The sequence below is a fragment of the Bombus huntii genome, chromosome 2, assembly GCF_024542735.1.
Source record: "Bombus huntii isolate Logan2020A chromosome 2, iyBomHunt1.1, whole genome shotgun sequence".
Taxonomy (NCBI): domain Eukaryota; kingdom Metazoa; phylum Arthropoda; class Insecta; order Hymenoptera; family Apidae; genus Bombus; species Bombus huntii.
This window is the reverse complement of record NC_066239.1, coordinates 4,442,997-4,470,681: the sequence shown is the minus strand read 5'-3', so window position 1 is coordinate 4,470,681 and position 27,685 is coordinate 4,442,997. Positions and strand designations below refer to the sequence as shown.

General features: G+C 31.8%; 1 protein-coding gene across 2 annotated transcripts in view; it reads left to right on the top strand.

Annotated features, from left to right (window-relative positions):
* Positions 1-27,685, top strand: part of LOC126878036 (lateral signaling target protein 2 homolog) — a 53,126-nt gene that overhangs the window by 7,594 nt on the left and 17,847 nt on the right. For both annotated transcript variants that reach the window (XM_050640414.1, XM_050640413.1), the window contains exon 2: positions 26,948-27,370. In XM_050640414.1, the coding sequence (XP_050496371.1) occupies positions 26,948-27,370 (423 nt within the window). The remainder of the gene's footprint in view (positions 1-26,947; positions 27,371-27,685) is intronic.

Below are 27,685 nucleotides of genomic sequence, written 5' to 3'. Positions count from 1 at the left end.
GCTTCTGTGTAGTCATGGAATCTGATATATGTACGTATAAGTGTAAATTATCATTTATCGCGTGTTTGTAATTTATTTTATCATATGACGATACGAAGTCTATATGGAAACAATTATAAACGAATTAAAAGAGAAGTATAAGAAATGATGAGTCAGCCTGGTGAATTTTCAGCCAAGAATCTTTTGCAAATATTATGTTTTATTAATGTCGTATTTGAAGAGTAGGGATAATCTTTGGTTGATATATTTGACTGATATATAGCTTTCTTTGTCCTCCATATAAATATGATTTAACTTTGTTTTCCATATACACAGTGGGCAAAAAGCAAACAATTTATATCATCTTAATCTTTTCAACATCGGCAAGACAAAATATCATTACGTAATTTTTATTAAGACTGCTTATTACAATTTTTGTATTCTGTATATATTGCGACATATGTGTACAGATATGATCCACTGCGAAGAAGTACGTAATGAGACTACATATACATGTATCTTATTCTGAATAACTTAGTCTGTCCTTTTCAAATTTGATTGGATTATATCATATATTATTATGCTGTTGTGTTCGTTATAAAAAAAAGGAATATATTATGAGAGGATTGAAACGAAGGTATCTCTTAATTATGAATTTATTTATCATATTAATCTTTGAGGTTGAAGAACGAATAGATATATACATATCTATTTTTATATGGAAAACACATTATAGGCGGGTACTTCATAGACGTCATATGACGCTAAGGAATTGAGTAACTGCATAACTCTTTTGTCTGATCTCATATGAAGAAGAAAATGATATAATAAATTTAGTTTATAGAAAGCTACGAACTGGTATAACTATAATTTTCTAATTAAATTTCACAAAATTTTCTATAATACACATAGTACGTTTATACAAATTTTCAATGGCAATGATCTAAATAATTTTTGGATCACCGTATATCATTCTCTTTTACTCGCAGTGTGATATTAACATTAAGGAATCACCTTATAATATAAATGTAGTATATTTATCAGATTTTCTTCCTGTGATGTTCATATAATGTAAATTATACTAACATATAATAATATGATAGTATAAACGATTACTTAAAAAAACAATTCTGTTATTCATAGTATCGGAGAAACCTCACGAAACAGCTCGTTTCCAGTGAATCATAATTTTCCATTAACAAAAATAATTTTCTTTCGCCTCGGAATGATGCAACGTTGTTACGGTCGGTCTCACACATGGTGAGTCATTAAGTCACCGTTAATATTATTGCGTCGATTAAAGAATAAAGAGGTCGATCGAAATGTAAAGAAGAGTGGACATCTGTGCTTTTTTTCCGGTCAATTCATGAATTTCTTTGAATTAAACCAGTTTGCTGTGATAAGATGGCGTTGTAGCTCTTGTGCAGCCTGCCTTCCATCATCCTGTATTCCACTAAACGAGGCGTCTGCGGCTACATTGCGGCTTTTGAATGTAAACTTCTTCCTGACATTTAATGCTTTTACGGCTCTGGTATTCATACGATATAATTTGAGAAATTGTTATATCTAGACTGCGGATTTTCCTGCTTTTACGAGAAATTTCCAGAGTCAAACATGCTCACAATATGCAAAACTGTATAAAATACCCAGTGTGATATGTACTTTTTACAATAGGCAAAATCATTTTCTACCCAAGTTCCATTTCTTTAAATGTATTTATAAATCTATGAATCTGCATAAAGTCCCATTTATGGGAAACTTCAAGCGTTACATAGCGTTATAGCATAATTTCTAATTAAATTTCACAAAATTTTCTATAATACACATAATACGTTTATACAAATTTTCAATAGTACTGATCTAAATAATTTTTTAATCACCGTGTATCATACCAAAATATCTTCAAGCGTTATATAATTGAAATGCATTATAGGTAACAATATACAAATATCTAAAATGTAGAACGCACTCTTTATAATATTTAGCAGCTAAAACAATTCTCTGCTTAAATTGCGTTTTCATCAAAATAATTCACAAAAATAAATACATAGTTTATTTATCGCTGTATATTCGATCAAAGCGATAGCCAGTATTTTGAAGATGGAAGGCAATAAAATTCGACGTGGTCGTTTATTGCGTTCGCGTTACGCGCATAGCCGCTCGAAATTAGTGGAACAATGTCGCGATCGAGTCCTTCTCGAAGCATGTCAGGAAGTCAATTTGTGGTTAGTCCAGCATGAAGCGTATTACAGTCATCAACGTTGAAAGTTCTAAAACGCGTTCCACGCGAAGGTTGAATTGAACGTGATAAAACGGAAATGTCGCGGTTGCCTTTTTTTTATTATTAACTTTTATTAGAGATTTCGGATAAATAAAGTTTTTACCTACGCTTTGTGCGAAACTGTGTATGAACAAGATTTATCTGGTTCTGTTTCTTTGACACCTCTACTTTTCTTTGTTATTTATTTTTTTTTGGAATTTATTTTTTTTCAAATATTCAACATTCCGAGTTGAACTTAGTATTTAACTTTATAATCTCTTTGTTTCTTTATTTTTTTTTTCTTCATTCTCTTTTCTTTCTTTTTCATCTTTTTTATAAGATGGAAAGCTTTTTATGTAACTTTCGAGATAATGAAACCAACGTAGATAAAGAAATGGTATTTTTATGCGCTAGTTTACACACATTATTAGCATACAATTGTCCGGTGCCTTTATTTGAATTTCAAAAGGCCGAATCAATCGAAAGTTTTACTTTTGATGGAAACTCAAATGAATTCGACGTTTAATTTTGTTATATTGGCGGCGCGTTGTAGACAGTAGCCACGGCGAATACGTCAATCGAAAATACAAAATCGATTGCTCCTTCGCTCTCTGTTTCTATGAAAATCTTCGCTATGGAATTTTACATTCAGATAATTTCACATTAAAATTCTGTACTGAAGTGTCGTGATATTTTGTAGAATGTTCTGCGTGTTACATTTTTTTTTTTAGAACCAGGCATCTTTCTCTTTTTATTTTTAGGTGCTATTAAACATAGGTCGAGAGAAGGGTTGAATAAGTGAAAAGGTCGACTTATTTTTCGAGCAATAATTTTCCTTTCCAGAAATTACACTCTGTTTTTAATATATTATTATATTACTAATTAATGTTAATTTTATATTACTACTTACTAGTTACTTATTGATATTATAAAACTATTATGTATACCATATAAGGGTAGTAACTTTTGTGTTGTAGTGTGATAAGTTTTAACAAACTATTGCATTAACGAAGTAAACACAAAAAATGCCGAATGTAATTGAATTCGATGATAAAAAAGTGTCGTATCGGAGAAACCAAACACAGAATTTAGAAGACTATCTTATCAATAAAAAGGGCGTGTACGGGACCACGAAAAATCATGATGATGCAATGTTAACAATTTTGGAAGTTGTATTAACCTATAGATAGATAAATTTATGATATACAATAGATAAATTTTCTTTTTTTTTTTAATAAAATTCTTATAATTTCTATTCCGTTGTTAATATCGATCTAAAAATGTAGTACGGAGTTAAGAATATCTGTATTATTTTATGCATTATGTTTTATTTAGTTAATCGATTAGATCTTATAAGTACTATCGTTAATTAGTAGACTGCGAATTTATAGGAAATTTGAAAGAGCCAAGTTGCACAGAATGCGTGTGATATGAAAAACCGCGTAAAAAGTCCAAAGTATAGTACTTTCTATAATGCTTGGTAAAACAATTTCTTACCAAAGTTGTGCTTTTTTAAATTATATTCTTAAAAGGTCGGAATTTTCGTAAAGATTTGCAGTCTATTAATTAGCGCTAACAAAAAAAGAAAAAAAAATTCAAATGATCCGAAGCTTCTCGTATTATTCCTTTCTCGGAAAAGCAATTCTTATCTCAAAAGAATTTTCATTTCTTTATGTGGCGCGTGCTAGTTACTTATTTACGAAAAACGTAAACGTTCGCAGGGGAAACGAATCCACGCGTCTAGATGTGTTCGCCAGAGGCACATCTCATTGTGCAAGATTCTGTGAATCGGCGAACTGTTCGCGATTCTACGAATGGCGGTCGCGATGGCACGATTCGCACGTACTCCATGAAATCATTGTCTAGTCTCAGCGTATTATTTTTACACACTGCAAGATGTTTTCCGTACGTGGTCGCTTTGTCTTCATCCATCCCATGATCTCCCCTTGAGCTTTTGCATAACCGTTTGCTATAATGTTACGTGTCAAACGAATCACATTTGCGATGAATTTTGGCTAATTTGTAACAGAAATATTCCGTCGGAGCTGTAAACGAGAGAAAATCGTATTAATGAAAAAAAGAGGAGAGAAAGAAACATTGCGTTTATTTTGTTTGGAACATAGAAGCTTACGAGTTAGTCAATATAAATCATGTACGTAAATACAAACATAAAAGCATTAGAATACAGGAGTATTTTAGAGTAGTACGTGTACAAGAATACATGGAGTATTTACATTTGGAAGAACTTTACATAAAAACGCATGAATTATCATAACTGAATTGATATTTTAATTGTGAAATAATACAACGAAACAAGATCTGCAGTGTAAAGAATACAACGAATAAGTCACGAGATTATGAAAAATTCAGTCGCACCAAAATTATTTTTAACCCAGTTTGTCATCTTCCACGAGACAGAGTTTTCAATCTAAGATTCTACAATCCTAATACGGTTTTAATCTGACAAGGAGCAGAAATAGAAGCACAGTTTTCAGATCTGTCCGATTAATTGCGGCGTCTAACTAAACTGATAATACCTAGGACAGAGATATTGTTACACGCCAATTCTAATCGGCAGACAGTACGGGTTCAATCAATTATAAATATCGCCGATGTATTTTTACACAACGCCCGTTGGTGAGTTGACACGTTAACGAGGGTCAATCAGAATTTACCGAATTAAAATGGTGGGAGGTGGCACGATATAAGAAAGCGTCGGTCAAATGGAATCACTCTTGAATATTAAAGCCGAAGTATAAAATATTTTAGGATCAATAGTATTCTCCCTGTCTCGTCTTTTGTTCCGGAGAAAATAAAACCATCGTTGCGTATAGTTTTGTACGCTGTTGCACAATAACGATGACATTTCGTCCTGAACGGTTCGTTAACGATAAAAATGGAAATCCCCTTGTTCATGATAAACCGTATGATTCGAGCTAGATTTTTAAGTAGAATAGCGCACCAGTTTCCTTATTGTTATTAGGATTTATTTGATTCGTCAATATAGAAATATATTATAAACACCGTGAAGAGACTTAAATAAAGAGGATAAATACTAAGAAAGATTAGTCATGAGAATGAAAATAACGAAAAATGATTAATATGTTTCTTATTATTCCGGGACCTAAAACCAAGAATTGGAACTTTGTGTGGGTATAAGAATAATTCTTAACTAATTTCTAACTTAAACAAATCTAAATTTGATGTGATTTATTGATATATAAAAATAATTTATGTTGGTACATTATATACTAATCTAAATCGTTTCTTAAGTTGATACACTAATAAGATTAATGAGAAAATTATTATAAATGATTCGTACAACTTTTTGTCCCATTTTTAAAAATTATTGGTCACGTCTAGGTCATTAGCGACAAGTTTGCTTCTTCAGTCTACTTTAGTTAAATTTCTTGGTGGAGTTGGGACTCCTTTAAGTTACTTGCATCTTTGATGCGGGTTTTTCTATACTAAATTCGAATATTAATTAAATTATTCAATTTATAAACAAAATAACGTAATGACGAAGTATAGGATTATAATTAGACTGCGAACTTTCATGCAAATTCATATTTTTGGGGATATAATTGGAAAAGTAGAATTTGAGTAGAAAATTGTTTTACTTATCAAATATTGTAAAAAGCGTTATACTCTGCATATTTTACATATGTTTCCACATCATGCTCATTCTGTGCAATTTTATACTTTCAAATTTTCTATAAATGCATAAAAATCCTCAGTATAGAGCTAGGCGAATTTAATACTCTTAAATACGAATCTTCACAAAAAAAAAAAAGAAAAGAAAAAAAGGAACAGCATTCGTATGTTCACAATTTGTTTAATCCGGTTAAAAAGTTATCGGCTTTTAAATTTTTATTCAGCGATAATTTTTTTTTAAAGCGTGAACAAACGAAATTTCTGAGTGAACAATTGTGGACAATCATATTCCACTTAAAAATCAATAAAAAATTTATGGAATGGCGGTGTCAAATTTTTTAAAATTTTCATTTGGTGATAACTTTTTTTTTTGTTTTAATGGCCGATAGAAGAAAATTTTGGTTACAGAAATGTGGTCAAACGAATACTGCCTCTTCTTTGTAAAAATTCGCATCTGGCGGTGCTAGCTATATACCATACGCATTGTGTGCATTTTTGCATCTTCAAAATTCCCACAAATGCATAAAAGTCCGTAATCTAATGACAAAGAAAATTGAATAAGACGCTATAGCGTTGTGGTGGAATCCGTGGTAATATTTTAGTAGTTGTATCGTTTCTTCAGATCCACAAAGTGAAACGGTTTCTTGAATAATTCCATGGCCGTCTGCATGATAGAGCTAAAGGTTCATTTTAGAAAATGGTCGCGTGCCGTCGTTCACGTACACTCGCTCGCCCGTCTTGCGGAAATAACAACGTCTGCGTATACACGTGCTATTAATTGCGAAAGCAGCGTCAACGCTCGTGTATAATAATTTTCAGCTCGCGTGGATGGCCGCGTCTGACAAATTCAGCCGTGTTTTATTGCGATAAGATTGAAGTACGCGTTACCGTATATCGATTGCGATAAGGACGCATCTGGGTACATTCGCCTGGATTTTAATTGGTAAATATCGGATTGACTCGCGAAAGAGATCCTACGAATACAAACATTCGCCTGGATTAATATTTTTATTTCTTCTCATCCATATTGTCTGTACCTTTTTTTTACATTTTTTTTCACGGTATCTTGCACTATCGTAATAATGTTATCTATGTTATACAGATTATCCGTATTATAGATGGAATACGTCGGTGTTTGCTAAATTGAAAATTATTTCGAAAATTATATTTATTATCGAAGAGTATTTCGTTAAGATTAAGTTTCCAATTATTGTGTGAAATGAACAATATGTTTCTAATTACTATATAAATATTCATCGTATGTATTCATAAATAATGCAGTCTTGATTGAAAAAATTACAGGTAGTCGTTATTTAATTTTCATAGTTGTGGGTGTTTGAATTTGAATTCTTTTTAATTTCCAAATTTCAAATTAGTTTAAACAGAGAGCAGTAGTGAGAGAGAAAGAGAGAGCGAGCAATGATTTTACTTCTCAAGTTCATCTATGTATCATATTTGAAATAAATTTTTAAATGATTAGAACATTCTCTGCAATTCAATTGTACGCGATATTAATGATATTGATGTTTTGTTTTTAAAATATGCATGAATGAGCATCTTATCTTCAGTTTTAGCAATATATAAGTTTAAGTTATGCGGCGGGAAACTAATTCGCTGTTAAAGCTTATGAGCTAATTATCTAATATTCCTAAAAAACGCTCAAAGATTCCATCGTTAAATTAGATAATACGAGGTTCGTTTTAAATATACATACGTATCTACATACGTCTCGTACAAAATGTGATATTATTCCTTTATTCCTTTTTATCCAGCACCATTTACCAAGTTGTCAATAGTTTTTCATTTAGAAATTTTAATCACGCGATAAATTTTCAGACCCTCGACAAGTTATGGAACTCTGTTATAGTAAAATTCAACGTTGGCCGTAGAAACGGGTCTCTCGTGGACATTGGACATTTCAGGAACTACGTGCTGGCAAATAAAGTGTCAATGGAGGAACAATTCTCTTGAGAACTTTTATTTCGTGTACTTTTCTAATAAATAAGTTTACGAACTGTCTTAATTTTTCCACATTTTCATTAGAAAATAATAAAGTATATTTCTCTACTATATATAATAATAGAACGTTTTTGATGCAATTAGTATCGATTTAGATGTTTGCGAATATATTTCCCATATTAATAAAACTGTTTTCCAGAGTATAAATATTTAATTAACCTGAATTGAAATGTTTTCGTATTTTAACACAACGATTTGTGACGTGTACCTGAATATGCATAGATGATTATAATTATATTGATAAACCGAAAAGAAATACGTATACGTGCAATCACGTTTCTATTTAAATAAAAGTCAACAAGAATTTTGCGAAAATCATATACGTATTTTTAGCAATTATGAAAACGATAAATCTAAAAGTCATGAAAAGAACGGAGTTTGACAGTTCCAGTGTCTCATGTCTCTTTCTCGAAACAAGTTAATTTGTCGCAAAATAATTCAATTCTTGATATATTGCAGCGACAATCAAGCTGTCAACGATAATGATCTCTAAGGTACCGACGAATCTCTTGTAACAATAGCGGTTACCGACCTACATAGTTGTAAGCCGTGGAAGAGGGCGTAAACTTGTATAGCTAGAAATTAATCCCGGTGTGTGTGATCGTACGACAATCATTGTTCCACCGGATGTTATTTATAAATACGAACGTGTGACGAGAAATTTGTATAGAAAGTATGCCACTCTCGTTTGCTCTTTTATTGAAACATTGAGCTAGTCTGCGTACTAGTACGTATTGAGTTGCCGGATATGTCTAAAACCTGTTCTACCATGAATCATAAATTTTATTCGGTTAAACTTTGTTCTGGAGCACCGTTTTCTTTTAAAACTTTGTTTGCAGCTTCTGATAGCACTCGATGAATAAAGACGAAGTGTAACAGTTTCGAGTCCAGCAATCTGTTGGTTTAGAAGTTATAGCCGATAGATGAATCGATTTGGTAAATATCAATTTGAGCAAGGGTTGGGCAAGGTGTTGACAGAAAGTAACGATGTATAAGATAGAGTAAGCCATACACGTAGATAGTAGACTAAATTTACCAGACTTCAACAACGCCATGACTTTTGAACCAATGGATGTGCTTCTATTCGTCAATTACTTTCAGATTGAGGTGTAAAAGTGTTGTCCGTGATGATTGTAGATGATGCTGGCTGTAGATGTCGCTGATGGGTTACTGCTAATTTTTCTTCTAATTTAGATGCGTGGAAGAAAAATCGGACTCCGGTCGCCGGGTTTTGGAACCCGGGTTCCGAACATTCGTAACCTAAGGCGCTAACCAGTGCGCTGTCGTCGTCCGGTAGAAGTTAGTGTCGAGTGGTGGTATTTGTTGTCGAATGCCGCCACAAGATTATGCAAAAATAATTTTTTTTAAATGTGGTGCCTCAAATCGAAGTTTATCCTTTATTCCGATATTTTGCAATAATATAATTAAGCCAAATAAATATGCCAAATTAAGCCAAATAAATAGTTTCCGCTATCAGTTGGGTAGTGCCGTTATTCCAATCGTGTAGAATCGTTGTTGTTTCTGAATAAAGGCATGACCTCAGAAAGATTCGCGAATTTATCCGACAACCCAATATATTAACGTGAAACACGAACGGTATAACGGTACGATTTGTGGAGTAATACTTTTCTTTAGAATTTTATATTCAGTTGCTGAATTTCATAGCAAAAAATGATGACGAATTTGTACGTTTACACGCGCACAAACCGTATAATTTTTTCGATGAAATACTAGAACATAGAAATGAACGTATGAACACGTATGAACTATGAAAATTCGATTTACGTACTAGTATATCGAGATTCGAATTCAATGCGCAATATTACAAATATCGGACCTCGAACGAGTCTGCAACGTTTCAGATTTGACGAACGGTGTACACTCTCATGGGTTTCACGCATACTTTCATAAACTTTCAAGTCGATCACGGTCGCGCGATCGCATGCCAATAGATGAATAATTTTCAACGAGATTCAGTGTTCAGCTTCGTGTGCAATGGCTGCGATCGTTGCTCGTATATTACGGTTTCATGTGCTTCCGTCTGCACCAGGTTTTAAACTTGAACTGTGACTGCTGATAAACTAGCGCTGAAAAAAGCCGCACGTGTCGTATTTGGGAGAATGTTTGGCGAGCACATTCGCGTTCGACGAGTTGTTTTGCGATTCTCGCACAGATATGAAGATAGCGCGTGAGCGTATCGAAAAAGCGATATAAAGTAGCGGACAAAAAGTAGTTTAAGTATAAGTGGTACAATAAATATCATAATCTTACAAAACAGATTGTATTTGATAAGAGCACAAATATAGTACGATATATGTTATATACTCTTGAGAAATATCTTACACAAAAATTACTAATGTGTGGATATACACATACAAATTATTTAGTAAACTTCAAACTTTTTTTGTTCGCTACTGTAAAATTCCCGACTCGAACTCTTCTAGTAAATATGCAAATGTAACAGCAATCAACGAGCGACATCGGTGTGCATGCATGATTAGACATGGACAAAAGGGTCTCTATGCAACGTTCTCTTTCTATCGCCATATCGCAGCCACTTACATGGTAACATATGACTGGTGTATTTCATATTTGTATAGCAATTTTCGAGAATCGAGGATAGTGGAAAGATAAGGTTAATTATTTTAAACAATTTCGAACCGAGAAACGTTAATTTAGAAGTCGACATTCGCATTTAATGAGCTGCGATTTTAGAGAATCAAGTACGCTATACATTGGTGTATAAAGGAAATCTAGTAACTTAATGATGTAAAAAAAGATAATGATTTATGCAGGTATTGGTTGATTTAGTAGGTAGATTTCTTCGAGCTAGTTTTCATCGAATTAAAATATGTAATTCGAATGGCGATGTAGCTTGACAAGTTTTGAAACTCGACTTCCTCGAAAATGAAATGTTACGCTTGATTTTTGTATTATTTTGAACTGGTTTACCAAGAACTTAGACCCATGATATTATATTTTTGTATGATACTTATTAAATGTATCAAATATCAGTGTGCCATAAATTCTGACCTGTTTGTATTAATTACATAATTCTGATGTTTTTTTTGTACCTAGCCTGTATTGAGTTCGATTGTTAAACAATATTGAATCGAAGGATGTTAATTTCTAGGTCAATCGTTTTTCTTTTTTTAAATTTGGCATTAATCCAAGAGGAAACGAGTTGGTGGCAGTTTTAGTTACAGATCGATGTCTTTTTTTGCTATCAGTGATATTAAAGTACGAATCATTGCGAGATATTTTTACACTGAAATTTATGCTTTCAATAAGAAGATCAATCGATAAGCGAGATTGTTTACGTATTATAAAATAACAAGCAGAATGTGAGATTTTACTTTACCATTCTGATCTTTACCGTTCTGATCTTACTTTACCATTTCTCTTCCTACTTAAGAATTTCTTATGACAAATAAACAAGAGTATATTGAAAATAGAATAGAAAATGCATGCAATGAAGTTTCATAAACAAAAAGGATAAGAATGGACTTAAATTTTTTTGGAAGATATTGGGAATTTTTTCGTGTATCTTATAAAAATATAAATATCATATAGGTTAATATTCGATGAATTAAAAGCTTTCAAAGAGTAGAAGAAAAGTTAGTTAGAAACTAGTTAAATAATTCTTGCCACATCAATCAAGAATTTGTTTTCAAAAATGTCTTTATTATTGAATGGGGAATTAGAGGAACGTGTAATTTCATTGCATCGCAGTAGACATTGTAACGTCGTACAAAGAGGTAAATATGTAGTCGTCAATTATTTAGAGCTTAATAGTCCCGGAGAATTGCATTGCGAGATTAGTTGGACATGTTACGCGTCATACCAGTAACAGGGGATCAAATACAGATGACATCAGATCCGAGAAACCCAATAAACACGATCTGCAACATAGTATAGATCACGGTTCAGATTATCTCGGATTCGTAGAACATAATACAAACGACCTCAAAGTGCATGAGATGCGATATTGACGATTAAAAAGCAGTAAAGCACTACACAGACGATTTAACATATGTAGGCAGAATACGATACAGATTGTATCAAATAGGTAGAATCACGTTTTTACTAGCCTAAGATATGTACAAATCGATTTATCCTACTATACAATGCAGCTCCATTTAGTGGAACGAAATTTTAACTGATGCTCGATTAAATAAACATCGACAACTGATTCCACTTACCTGAACATGAACTCTTACACATGTATGTAAATTGATATATATTTAATATAATTGAAATAAGAATCCATAATTTCAGTTCTACGGACTGTTTGTCCTCTGATGGACTCAAATAAATTAGATTTTATCGTAGATGGTATTTGGTGGGCGGGCAACACAGCGTGAATCAAATTTTTGTCAAAATATTTGGATAATTACGCTGATATACATAAATATATTCGAGGTGTATTTAAAAGGTAATTGGTCTGTTTCTATAAAAATGTTTACATTTCATTTAATGAAAAATGTACAGCGTTCCCTTCGAAATAGTTCTCTTGAGAAATTATACACCGCCGCAGGCGGCTGTTCTTTCTCCTGAAAGCAGTGCTGGAATTCTTCCATCGAAACTGCTTTTAGTTGGTCGGTTACAGCCCTTTCGATGTTGTTTACGGCTGCAAAAAGATGTCTCTTAAGATGGCTTTTGATTTTTGAGAAAAGGGAAAAGCGACAGAGACTCAAACGAATGACACTTGCAACCGTAAGAATACGTTTGCTGGTCAAAAACTCGTTTAGAGAGAACAGTGTAAGACGCTGCTCGACGCAGCAGTGTTGCTGTCCCTTTTACATAACGCGTTACTGAAACACACTTTTATAAAAGTAGCCGCGAAATCGCTCGCGTTAGCTAAATCGAGTTGAAATTAATGACGATAGAGACATACGTCTGAAATAATATTGCAGCATTGGTATAATGTCGAGGATTTCCGAGAATCAAAATCTGTCTCATTACTGTTTAAGTATGTACATCTTGTACATATATAATAATATGTATTCTATATCGCTGTCCTTTGCTTATGATTCTAATAGTATAAGCTAATTTCATTTCTTCCCCGCTCTTTTAGTTGATATTTTAATATTATAATATATGTCAAAAATACAGCGTAAAGGTAGGAAAAATAAAAACAGTATCAGTTGAATTGTACTATATTGTTCCTGTTCATAACGATATAAAATACAGCTTGAGTTCTTTGTTCTTGCACTCTACCATTTCAACATGGAAGAAAAGTACATAATAACTAATCTAAGTACTTAATTTCGTAATTAAAACACACCTTACGAATTTATAAGACTCGTAATATTCTCGCTTTATGAGAAATCAAATAACGTTATCGGCGGAAGCGGAGCATAAAAAAACATGTGTTTCGTATGTCGAAATAATTCGAGACGAGAATGGTGCTTGTAAATTATCACGTTTATGTCGACGATGTCGATACTAATTGATCGAACTGAGATCCATTTGACAAGCTCCGTTACATCTCTAACATCGTCTCAAGTTACTATTTTGGCATATGGTTTGACGTGTGCTTTCTTATGCTTGATCAAATCCGCGATAACTGATAACGTTATTTTGTTTTTGTCGACTATATGTCCAATATGTTGTAAACACACTCGCTTATGATGTATTACATTTCAAAAATTATATCAGTTTGAACAGAGAAAGGAAATATTGTTACGCGAGAATAGTTTCTCAAGAACAAGGAAACATAATTGCGCGTAATGTACTCTATGAGTCATTAAACACCTGACTTATAGACATGAGAAAACCATGTACTGGAGTACTATTGTACGTATTATACGATAACTTTGAAGATTCGATGTAGTTTCTTATTCTTCTAAGTTATCCTATTTTACAGTTGCTGAGTTCTATGTAAGATAGCAGCTTCACTTTTTTTTTGTTAAATAGTATAACTATATTGGTTAATTATTACAGTAGTGAAAAAGTTCACTTTGTTTTTTTATCTAAATTATTTCTTGTTATCCTGATCTCGTCGTATTTAATTAATCATTACAGTTCTCATACGCGATTTCATTCATACCTTTATCTCGTTCTTTTTTCATATATTAACGCAAAGTCATAATTTTCCCAACATTTAATTTACTAATTGACTGTTTGAAAGTTTACCTTGTCTTTCATTGAAATTTCTTCGATAATCAAATTGTTTTGTCTTTTCACTCTCCCAATCTTATCGTTTTCAAATAAAAGTCTTCGTTCATATCTCTGTCTCGTGCTGCTCTTACGTGTTAATTCAAAGCCATCATTTGCTAACATTGAATTTATTAGGCCATTACCGTTCTGATCTTAAAACTGGAGGTCACAAGGTTATTAACACTAATGCACTGCAGCCAGCACACTTGCCTCATCGATATCAGATAAGAAAAGACAAACAGTACGTATTAAAAGATACTTATTTCATTTACTAATTCGCCATCCTCATTTACACATGGTAAAAACAAATTGATTTTGCTTAATCACATATATCGCGAAATATAATTTCTCACTCGTTCGATCATAAATCGAGCAAATTGTTTCTAACATCACCAGCTACTTAATATTAATATTTAATATTAAGTACTAATATTTTTCTCTCATTCGACTATATATCGCTGTTTTTCCAGTTACTTTTCATACTTGTTAATGATTCGTGTACAGAGAAGAGGCTCGAAGCAAATCATTGAATCATCTATTAAGACAATCGCCTGTTTTATCAGACGTGACCTTCGTCTACGACGCGTTTCTAGGTAGGATAGTGTCACGCTAGAGTTAAAACTCACGTGCGTGCATCGCGGTCGTGAATAGTGGAACAAGTTGACTACGGGAAATCCCATAACTCGAAAAAAAACATGAATCTTGCATTATTTCTATTCGCATTAAAACTGCACATTAAAAAAGATTACATTAATTTAAATTACAAAATTGTAATTCGCTCCTTAGATAGAAACGAACGAGTTTACTAAGGTCGGAAGAAATGACATGTAATTTGCTGGAAACATAAATTTAGCACCTGGCAAAGGTTAGACACGTGCTTTTAACGCGTAGACAATTTTAAAAACAATTTTAAGCAGAGAAATTATAGCAGTATCATTGTACGTATTTTTGAATTCTACAAACGATAACTTCTAGAAATATGTAATAAGATTCATTCTAAGTCTAAGGTTGATTCTTGGGAAATTGTTTGAACTATACGAATTAAGTATAGTACATGATTTATCGAAGAAATCATGAAAATCACGGTTAAAACTTTGTTTGGAAAAATATTATCGCGTAACTAACCCAATAATTCTTCATTATCAATATCTGTAGAAAACAGTGGATTTTGTTCGTCCAAACCATAAATCTGGATTTCCTAGCATCTTAACAAGCCTTATACCATATAATCAGGGCATTTATTCTCAGCTTGCAGTAACGAGGGGGTAAAAAATCGTGGATAGAAATAAATTGCATCGTCGCACTTCTAATTCGGTTATGATATGAAAAACATAATTTTAGCTCTTTTAATTTAGAAAACTTTATTCCTTAATACTATTATATATAATGTTAATATAGTCTAATACATTTATTACTTATACTGTTATAACAGAGGAGTTATAATTAACTTGTCAAGAGGGTTGTCGATATTTTCGACTTAATAATTTATTTCTTCGGGAAAATCTCTTATCTCGTGATATATTGAGAGTTTGTCGAATAGCTCGTTCTCTTGCAATATATCGTAGTACGGTTGCAATATACTGTCTATATTATAAATTTAATAAATAACGCGCCATTATGTTTATGTTAGAAATGCGTTATATCGTAGTCACAATTTGTTCCGTTGCTAAAGGCCATTAACTATTGTATTTGAGGGACTCAAATACGGAGGATTAACGAGGACCATCAACCAACCCCATGTACATACATATATTTATATATATACGTCCATTATACCATAAATATGAACGTTATCTCGAACGCTGCTTGATACTCATAATTCTAAGATTATTAATTTCTGTACATATCTCTTTTTTATATATGAAATTTGTCATTTGAATATCCTTCTTTTTACTACCACCTACCATTTCTACCACCAATAAGAAATATTCCAATTTGTCATCAGTAAGAAATCGAAATATTATTTGAGCTCCTAATATTGATTTTAACTAAAATTCCACCAAAATGTAATCGCTAATAATTCCGAATGCGATTTTCAAATTGAAAAGAAGCTTCCAATATTTATAGCCATTTGAACTCCGAATAACAATCAATTGTTTAATCGAATATTTCACCTTTTACCATTGTTTTTGTTAAAGTAATATTATATGACGTTTTATTAAACACAAAATTTATTAGAACAGAATAACTATTTTATAGATAACATAATAACTTGAAATATTAACGAACGACGCTCTATTCTCTTGTACATGCCAAACAGGAATGAATTTGTTTTATTGCACATTCGTTCATTCAACACATACGTGATGCGTTCGTCTCATGACGTTTTCCTTTTGTTTTCCTCTCCTTCATTCCTCGTTCGTACAATACAGATGTACATACATCTATTTCCTAACAATTTCCTATCTTTCCATCAATATTGAATCTAATTTACCATGAGTAAAATATTCCAATATTTTAATTCACAATATTTAACTTAACCATTCTAACTCTAAGGGATAAACGAATACATCGACTAAAAATAACCAAGCATTATTATTTTTTAATAGGCTTAGTCTTGTTATTACCGTTTAGTGTCTTTTCTTTGGAGCTCGTGTTCTCGTAATTCATCTGTACAATAAAACGTAAGACGATACGTTCACTAAAATTACAATTTATAGTGGTATCGTACAGTTATTCTCTTTTATAAGCTTTTTATCTTCTATTTGAAGTTTTTGTCAACAGGCCAAGAGGACGAATAAATATTACATGCTTGTGAAATGCAAATAAAAATTGGTTTGCATAATACTTCTGAAATTTATTCCGATTCGCTTAACTCATAGATCAATTGACGTAAACGGAGAATGATTCAGGAATTTAAAACGAAAGAAACTGTTATATTGGTTGGATCATATATTTGACCCTTAAGTAGTATAGAACGAGTGTGAAAAAACGTCTTATTTCGGAATATTAAACATGTGGAAGTTTTCTATATTTATTGTTAAGAAATCTAAAATGGCAGTTGAATAAATATCAAGGATCAATATGTATAAAACGTTTACAAGTCGAAATATAATAATTCCAAGCAGTTAAGGAGAATTAAACAAATATCAAAGATTAACTGGACAATTTCTTAGAAGTGTGGTTCCAATGTGTTCCCATTGCTTCAAATATGGTCGTGTAATATGTTAACAATCATAAACAATCGTTTAACCACGTTTTCAATTATAAAATATAATAAACTAATGATTCAGTTCAACAATTTGTAATTAAAACATGGTACAATTCTTTCTATCATATTTGTATAGAACAAGTACAGGAATAATATGATCTTTTTGTATATACGTATATGTAATACTAATAAATTCAGATTTTGAAAATTTTGCAAATTTTTAAGTCTTCAAATTTTGGAACTTCGAATCTTTTAATTTCAATTTGCTTCAAATTTCTAACATTAGGTTAATTTCGCATAACAATACATTATGGTCGAATTATGAATTGTATTACAAATTATTGGTATAAATCATGCTTTCTTTCTTTACCCAAGAAGACTGTATTCTTTATTAAAACGCATACTTAATCAGTTAACTGTTATGAGTTCTTTGAAAAGTGTGTACCTAGAGTGTGTCGCAAAATGTAAGCGATTGTAACGAAACGACTGTTTTATTTTTGAATTTTATTACTGACAGGTCTCGTCATAACGCAAAATATTGCAATTTCTTCGTGACGATTATATTCGTCAAAAACAGCTGACTGGTTAAACAAACATAACATATACGTAAGGATTATCTGTCTTATCCGATTCGAGAGATCTCATTTCATATCTATGTAATTCTTTTTTTAATAGACGTTTAATAGTTTCTCGTTGAACGTAAGTACAATACGTATTCAAGGTTATGAGATGTAGTTTGTTTTTCTTTGCCTTTGTAAAGGGAAACGTTTAAACAAGTAACAAATACGAGCCTGTTTCGCACCAGTCGATGGTATCGATTAAAGTGCATCGACATATTGTTATGCAAATGCAATTGCACTTACTTAGTGTTGCGCATCCTAAATTACGTATCATTGCATCGCTTTAAATGAATAAGGGTACGCGAAGGTCTCTGCTGCGTAAATTTTCGAAAGTTAAACGCGAACGTAAACGATATCGAGATCAGGATTATGCATTACCGAAATAAATCTTCGTTTAAATCATTATTCAAATAAAATTATTATTTGCTTCGTTGCTTTATCTCGAATAGTCTTATTTGAATAATAATGTATTCAGGTAATAAATTGTTTTAATATTTGTTAGTTTATCTGACATACATATTTGTCCTTTGTTTGTTTCAAAAAGATATATAGATGTTGGTTTATGGTAGATATAAGAAATTTATAATAAGACTTTTGTTAAATATTTTTATCAAAATTTTGTTAGAATTTTCTTAGAGATTTAAAATACATTGTCTTTTATCTTTTCCCTATTACATCGAATTTTCAAAAGGTTTGCTCAATACGTGGAAAATTAATTTTGTTCCTACTATTTGTAGTAATAAGACTTCAAGTAAAATTCTTTTGAAGCCTGTTCCAACTATTATTTTCGTCGTCTTTGATAAATCTAAAATAGGAAAACCAATTTAAAATAATATAAAAGATTTTATAGTAATATAAAATATTGTATTTACTCGTTCGCATACAGATATCAATAAGAACGTCATTAGAAGGTAAATTTTACTTCAATTAGATAAAACTACTATTAAAAGTGTAGGAGGAAAATTAATTTTTGTAAAATTGACATATCCAAAATAGGAAAACCAATTTAAAATGATATAAGTTTTACAAAAATTAATTTCCTTCTTATACTTTTAATAGTAGTTTTATCTAATCGAAATAAAATTGATCTTTCAATGGCGCTCCTATTAATATCTGTATGCGAACGAGTAAATACGATATACATATACGTATACTCGTATTTGTTTAGATAAATACGATACACATGTTCTCATATTTATTTAGAAATGACTCTTCTGTTAGCAACAAACACGATCCAAATGTCATAAAACTACAAATACAGTTTCGAAGCGGAGTCTGTTTTCGTTCTGCTCGTGATATTTGTCATTTTCGGGCGAGCAATTCTTATTTACTTCGTACATCTGGGACAAAACAGCACGAAATCTAGTATCACGAGATTGCAGAGTGTTTTTCCGCGTAAAAACCATCTTCTGTTTCGTTTTTCTGTGACTAACACCTGCTGTTGTCTAGAAAATCGTAAAAATGCCATATTTATTATCGTATAACATCCACCAATACTCCACATCTAAATTGCACTTTTTTATGCTCTTCTTTTTATTTTTGATGAAAACTAGCGCTACCTTTATTTTAGTGCGTTTAGCGACACACCGATCGTCGTTCTGGAAAAATAACTTTTATTATAACATTCTTGTATATTTTAATATTTCAGTGAAAGGACAAACTTTAATTTTCTTTTCCTTCTGTCGCGTTTATGTCATCACTTTTGATACCGAATTCTACTCGCCACACCATAATTAGCCTGCGTTAAATGGAGAAAACTTCGTTACGCTTTCTAAATTTGTTTTAGATGTTGATTTTTACGGTCCGTCTTCTGTGTACGTTCTGTGTTTAATGAATGATTCTTGTATCGTGTTTAATATGGTTTATTTCTGGTCAAAAATACGGAAAATCGTGCGTAATACGTGTTCAACGTCACAATTGGTAAATAGTAGTTTCGTGAGTTTTTCAATTTCAGTTTCTGTTGTATCATTTACGATATTAATAGTTTCGTTTCTGAGGTAGTAGAGCTTACATTGACGAAACTGTATTTCTTGGTGCAATAAACAAAATTAGTATATTTATTTATAGTGTTTTATAAGTGTTTTAAGTGTTTTAAGATTTTATTATTTTATAATTAATGTGATTTACTTTTATACACATATATTTAATTATACGTCTTAAATAATTTTTATGTGATTATGTGTGTAAACATTATTCGTGTAATCGGCAGAGAGAAAAAGATATCTAATGAGATATAAAACTTCAAGTCATAAAATTTCCGAATTAATTTTCACATTTATAAACTTAAATATACAATTATATTTGTATGTATATTTTCATCTTGATGCAATTGTATGATCATTATTTCTATCTCTGCATATTTGTACGTTAAAAATGTGTTTTTCTACGTTTCTTCGCTGTTGTAAATGAATACTTCAAATCTTTAGATAAGAGTAACACTTTGTTTTCTAATAGTAATCGATAACGTTAGAACTTTGTAGAAATAAAGCTATAATTAGAATGACGCAGTTTGTTCTCGATAGTTTGAAATATTTTATAATTCTCGTGAATTTTAAATTGTATAATTACATTTCAAAATTATCACAACACACAGTTTACCACCGAGTTCTATAAAAAGTTAATTAATCTTCACTAATATATTTTTGTAAATATTTAAAATTTAGACAATCAACTAATCGCGAATAAATATAATCAAGCATCATTACACAATATCAATCCAATGATTTTAATCTTGATTTTATTCGAAAACTTTCAAATTTCAACCAACCAGTATCAATATCGTACGATTCGTTCAAAGCAAAAAAATTAATAATTCTTTGGATTGTAATTAAAGATTCTATTTAGTATACTTAATTCATTGTGTTGTTCGTTATTCTGCAAAAATCCGTTATGAATCTCATCTTAATACGAGATTGATAAAAGCAAAACGCTGTGAGACTTTACGCTGTTTCGGTTTGGACTTTCAGAGAAAAATAGCGTTCCTCCAAGGTGATAAAGTGTAAATTCGGCTTTACACTCACGATAAAAATATCTGTACAACTGTCATCAATTCGTAAAAAGATAAGACGATAAGGGATATATAGGAGGAAAGTATTTTATACGCAGTATTGTCTCATTTTCGTTTAAACATCGTTCTCAGCAGCAGACTTTTATGATTATGAAAAATGTTATTTTCAGAAACTGTATATTAATACCCGAAAACAAACAATCAGCTGTTATTAGAAGAGAAAATTCAATGATTCATAAAAAGAGATAAGAAGATAACAGGTGGTTGTTTATTAATACGCAGAAAGCTACTTTAATCCTCTTTTTTCATTACGAAAGGCCCATTTTTCTCGTATGGTTCTGTTAAAAAAAAGAAAAGAAGGAAAGACACAAGAGAGAAAAGGACGATATTTTTCTGTAAACAATTATTAAGCAGTTAAACATCTTATAGCCTATGTCGCATATACGCAATATTGTACTTTAACCTATTATATATATGTAAATTCTACTCTATGAATATTTATACATAAGCGTGTAGTTCACTTATTTCTGTCTGTTTTGAACATTGCTATTTACTTGTAGAACGTAGATTTAAATCATCACAGGAGGTTATTAGTCACGGTATTGAACTTGATATAAATTGATTCGAACTGGAAGAGAGGATTCTCAAGTAATAACAATAAAAGTAAATAATTTTTATGAATATTTTGTGGGCTATCTATTGGTTATACGGAACTAGATTTTTTTTGGGATGTAAATGTAACCTTGAAGTATAAATGTAATTTTTTTTTACTTTTTAAACTGTCACGTTTAATAACTTTCTGAATCGGCGTGCACGATAACTGAGAACTAATTGGTTAATCAATATTGGACAAAACTTATTCACTTTGTTACAAATTTCTCCAGGGATTGAGCCTGAAATTATTATTGGATCAGTTATTTATAATATTTTTTTAAGCAATATAAACTCAATTTATCTGCCGAAAAAACTAAAATTTTTCTAAACGCTAGAACACATTCCACAGCTCTCTTCATGGTTTTCTTTCTAAAATATGTTCGATCTCAGCGCAAACTCCCTAACTTTTGCACCCTGATGACCGTGACAAATGCTATACTGCACTCTAACAATGGTTACATTATGGAGAATGATCACAAGGCTTGTATAATAGATAATAAACAATAGGAACTAAAATTAAAAAATTACATTTGTATCTGAATATTTGCATACCAAGAAGTTCTAGTCCCGTATAATCAGTAGTTGACCTAAACAAATTCATAAAAACTGCTTGCTTTGCTTTTATTGTTGTTGCACGAGACCCCCACCCCACCCCTCCTCGCCTTAACATATTCTTTGTGACTTTAAAAAATCTTTCTACCTTAATATCGAACCAATCGTCGAAGAAGATTGTCACGAACGTTTCATAATTCGTAATTATTCGTCGACGGTTCGACGATACGAACATTGTGGGAACTCACTTGTCGATTACACAGACCTCCTCTTCGACAATTACGAAATTAATCTCGTCGTTTATGCTGTGCGAGTTATCGTTAATACGAATCATTTCTTCCTTGAATCAATGTGGTCCCGTAATCGCTCTTCTTGAGAATTCTGCCACACAATCGAAAATATCATGTGAATGATATTTATCATTGCCATTATATCTGCATGGAATTCGTCAGTGTAATTTATGTATCAAATTTAAATAAATTGTACGTATTACACGCTCGCTTCCATCATTATTATCGCACCACGCTTCCAAAACGCTTAAATTATACATTTTGCGCGTAACTTATTTATACACAATTTGTCTAGAGATCCATTAGTATAATGACCATTAGTATAATGACGCAGATGTAATCTAGGAAACGGAATCATAGGTCAATATGTAACGACCCAGTCATCTCCTTCTACGACTCTTCGTCCTTTAAGTCTGAGGGTTATTTTCCATTTTCAGCCAGCAATCAATCACAGTAGGATTTCATTGTCGTTACTTATACATAATTTTTATCGTAAATTGTGTTGCCGATACTTATTCCAGTATATCCTTACTTATAAAAAAAATATAAAAAAGTCGAAATTGATTCTTTCACACCTTAACCCCTTTTGGCCACGTTTGTAAATGAATTCTTTTGCAGGTACGAATAAAATTAATTAATTCCTTATAAGCAAGAATAAAAAGAATGAATCACCTTTTTTGTAGACGGTGCATAGTACGAAGTTTGAAATGATTATTTTCCAGTCGTTCGTTAAGGCGAACAGAGTAACAGGGAGAGAAAAAAAAATGGTTTGGCAGTTAAACAAATAAATGATGTTTGATGTGTAATTAGTAGTGGATCGTAGTTGTACGCCTCCATTGAAGATCACTGTTTGCGGAACATAAAACATGGCACAGGGGATCCTCCCTCCCTCTTTTAATTACATCGCGTAGGTATAATTAGAGTCATTGTTCTGAGGAACACGGGTCTCATATCAATTTATAAATATCTCTGGAGAATGCCGCTTTCCTTTCTTTTTCTCTTTCTCTCTTCCTTTTTTCGCGGCAAACCGGCACGGAAAATAACTGATCGTTGCGTCACTCGGAAAGGAAATGTCCAATTAATTTGATTAATTTTCGGAGAAAGGATATAAAGCAGGAAAAGGGAAAAGAGGAGATGGAATACATGGCACACGAATTGTGTTTTTGAAGCGTATCTACGTACAATCAGTTACGAAAGTTTACATACGCCTATGCAATTTTGTGTATTTTACTTATCAAAGAGATTGAAAATGCGTATTGTCACGAAATTATTTATATTTATGTATTAACACTGTTCTTATTAATGTGTACGTAAAAGAAATTAGAAAAATTAAAAGATTCGTGTCATAAAAATCTTGAGATAAAATTGCGTTACCTACGAGATATTAATTCATATATTTATTAATTATATATTATTTATTTACTTTATCAACTTTGTATTATTTGTTTTATGAATTATTAATAATATGTTCATATAATATTAGACCTACCATTTTTATGATTTCGTGTACATAGATATAACAGGCAATTGTTATAACATTGTATTTCTCATTCTTTTAACACCTTGCTCGTAGTAGAGGTGAGCAAATTGCGTTACATTTGAACAATATGTGTCTTAGTGTGTCAATAAAAGTACGTCGAGCTAACGTTTTACTATGATACTATATATTTAAGGGGTGTAAGTAGAAGTATGTGACTGATTGTATATTTGTCTGTTGTTATCGTGTTCTACTATTAGATATAGAATTCTGCGTGCGAAAGTTTAGTTGTTCATTGTTAGAAACTGCTTCGTTAGTGTAAAGTACTCACGTTGTTGTACACAAGGAACAGCGTGATAAGAAGGTTTTCTTGCCAATGTAAAAATATCGATGAATGGTATTTGTTGATTCGTATTTGAAAAAAAAAGAGAGACGAAACGTGTTTTTAAAATTGATAGAATGTACATATTGGTTGCTTCACGACGTATGAAGAGAAGGTTGGAATTTTAAACGCAAAACATGGTAAACATATTCTCTGTGATTGAAAAACGATTATTTTAATGTAAAACAGCGAAAGGTAGGAAGAACTTTTTAAGTCCAGGAATATAGTTGACGAAGTTCTGTAGAAGCCAAGAGTGTAACTATTAAGACGAGCGATATTTTACTATTTTCAATATTTTAATATTATTAAACGTTAAGAATGGTTTGATAGGTTTAAAAGAAACATAGTAGAAATTGTATTTTTAATATCATTGTGTTGCATCGATTTTTACAATGCGAAGACTATATAACCGTTAATAATAGTATCTTTGGTAATATCTAAAATAAAATATATACGTCTAGAATAAAACAAAATATATCCAGTTTGTTACTTGACAGAACTTTTGAATTTTTTAATAACTTTTTTCTGTTTTGAATTTTAGATACTCGCAGGTTAATTACCGTTGTTATTAGCTTGACAATTTGTGTGTTTAATACAAGCTTGTATTCCTAGAACTCGTGTTTAGTAGTTGGCAAATACTCTATCGAGAAATTCCTTATATTACAAGACTTGGCCAAGATACTTAACAGTGCCATATTTATCTTAAGCTGTACAGCACAAGGTGAATTTATTCACTAGATGTGGCCTCCATTCGAAAGCCACGGCCAGAACGAAAACAATATCGGATCAAAATGATAACCTAAGTGATCGAGGACGATGTTGCTTATGTTTTGTTGCATATTATGACGATTACCAAACAGATTTTTAATTCTTCTGTATTTAACACATACCAAATATTATCTATTTTGTTACATGTTGTAACAACTATTTTGTTATAGATTATTAAGATTGTAATACATTCATTTACTAAACTAATCCTTTAATAGCGAAGCAATAGTTTTTTTTTATAAATGTAAGTAGTATTAAAAAAAAATCATAGGATTAATTTCTATTGTTAGTGTTTCTACTTTTCTTCCTTTTTAGAGAGAGAAATGTAACGAACAAAGAAACATTTTATTTCACTATGCAAGATTATGGTTTATTAATAGTTCCAAATTATGCACGATCGTGTGAATAAAAAAAATGGAAAAATGATATCGTCGAAATAATTAAATACGTTCTTAGAAGTACGCTAGGACGGAAGCTTATCTCTGTGTTAGGGCGTTTATCGAATTTTTTTACGTGATAATGATTGGCTAGGCACGTAGCCTTCATGACCTCGCGAATACACGAAGAACTTAATTAAACATGTCTTCTGATAAAGCTCGAGATATGTAACGTAACACAACGAGACAAGCAAACTATAATCTTTGTCGTTGTTAATTCATCTTTCCATGGTCATATTCGAATGCAATAAAGATATCTTGGAAATTTTTCCGTGATCGTGTTGAAAGGACGAGTCACTACGTGACAAAATGTTCTGATTGCATTCAGTTAAAAATAAATATTGGTATACGTATGTCGATTCTTCCATATTGTTAATTGTATCACGATGATTTCAAAATATTGGAATTTTACTTCATTTATTCCTTTCAAATGAAATGATCAAATCTTTAACAAAACTTTAAACATTTATAGCATTTTTAAGGTAATTTTTATATTAATATTTTATAATAATTTAATATTTTTAAGGTAATGTAAATCAGAGTCTAATTGAACAGAGTCCACATACTTTGGCTATTACAAAACAATATTATAATTATTACGATTCAAATGTACAGTTTATCGTTATTGATAAATATTAACTTTAGATTGTATATTTGTATTCCTTAGTCTAAAGTTTTAGCGTCCCTGATAAGCAGAGCACCTTGTCCTTTCTACACTCTGAATTACTTTGGTCAATGGAATTTTTGGAGGAAGTGACTTTTCTTACTTGGAAGAGCTAGTGTAATATTCAAATATTTGAAATAGTATTCACAACTGACGTGACACAGCGCTGTAAGCTTCTAAAAATTACATTTCCTAAGCCAAATACAATTCATTCGTAACCAGTTAACGTAACTTCTGCTGTATTAAAGTATACCTCGTGTATATATGCCTCAGAAAAAGAGGAATTTGTATTAGGTTGTCCGGAAAGTTTCTTTCGTTTCATAAGGTGATAATAGATGAACGACAATTTTTGTTTTATATTATTTTATTGAATTAAGTGTGCTCCATTTCGTTCTATTTCTATTACTATGTTCGTGCATACTTCAATAAACTAATAGAAAACAAAAAACATTGTGTGTCTATTATTTCCTTATAAAACAAAAGAAACTTTTCGGACAATCTGATAAAATATATATAATTATATCATTTATATATATTGTAGTTACTTGAAAACACACGCGACGAGATCCAAAACAAACTTTTTAAATAAAAAGTAATTGAAACCAGTCATTTTGGCTAATTGATAAATCTGAAGTTAAAATACCTTTATCCATAGAACCTTCTAACAGAACGTATTTTTGTCTCTTGTTTTTCGTATGTACATAACGAAAAAAATTCATAATGTTTTGAAAAATCATGTAACGAGATCCAAAATAAAACTTCTTATAATAAGCAACTGAGATCTCGGTCGTTTAGACCGACCGATGAATCTGATATTAAAACACACTTTGCAATACGGGACTTTCTAACAAAATGCGTCTTTATGTTACAGAGGGACGACACGAGCTTGCTCGCTCAGTTTTTCTACGCGGACGAGTCTTTGAACGCGGTCGCTTGCGAGTTGGACTCGTTCGATGGTCGTCAGGAGCCAGAAAGATGCACCACGTTGGTCAACCAGCTGCGCCACTGTCAGGACAAAGTGTTAACGATATGCAGTCAAATAATGGACGATCTGATTCCGGAGAGCAGGGCGAACCGAGACTTCAGGGTGAAATTTCCTGACGACGTGATGCAGGAGAATCTCGCTGGACAGCTGTGGTTCGGAGCTGAATGCTTGGCAGCTGGGTCCTCGATCATGAACAGGGAGGCTGAAAGTTCAGCCATGAGACCGCTAGCAAGGGCTTTGACTAAGTCGTTGGATATCGTCAGGAATTTGCTCAGAGAGCACGCGTTAAAAGGTCACATGAACCTGAAGGTATTTATTATACGTGCTTATCCAAGTGCTAACGATGGGTCGCCTAATCGTTTTATGTCGAATCAGCTGATAGGCTCGGATTTAGTTATACAGGGTGTTATAAAGGAACGGCTTAAGATTTTGTGAGATTATAATATTCATTGAGAGAAGTGAAGAATATTTTTAATTAGCACAATGGTTTGGCTAAGCAATGTTGTATTTGGCGAGAAATAAATAGTATTAAAATTATCGCGGTTCTGTATATCTTTCGGAACTTGATGGCTCGTCCACTTATGTGACAAATTAATTTTTCCACATTTGTTATAGATTAGTACT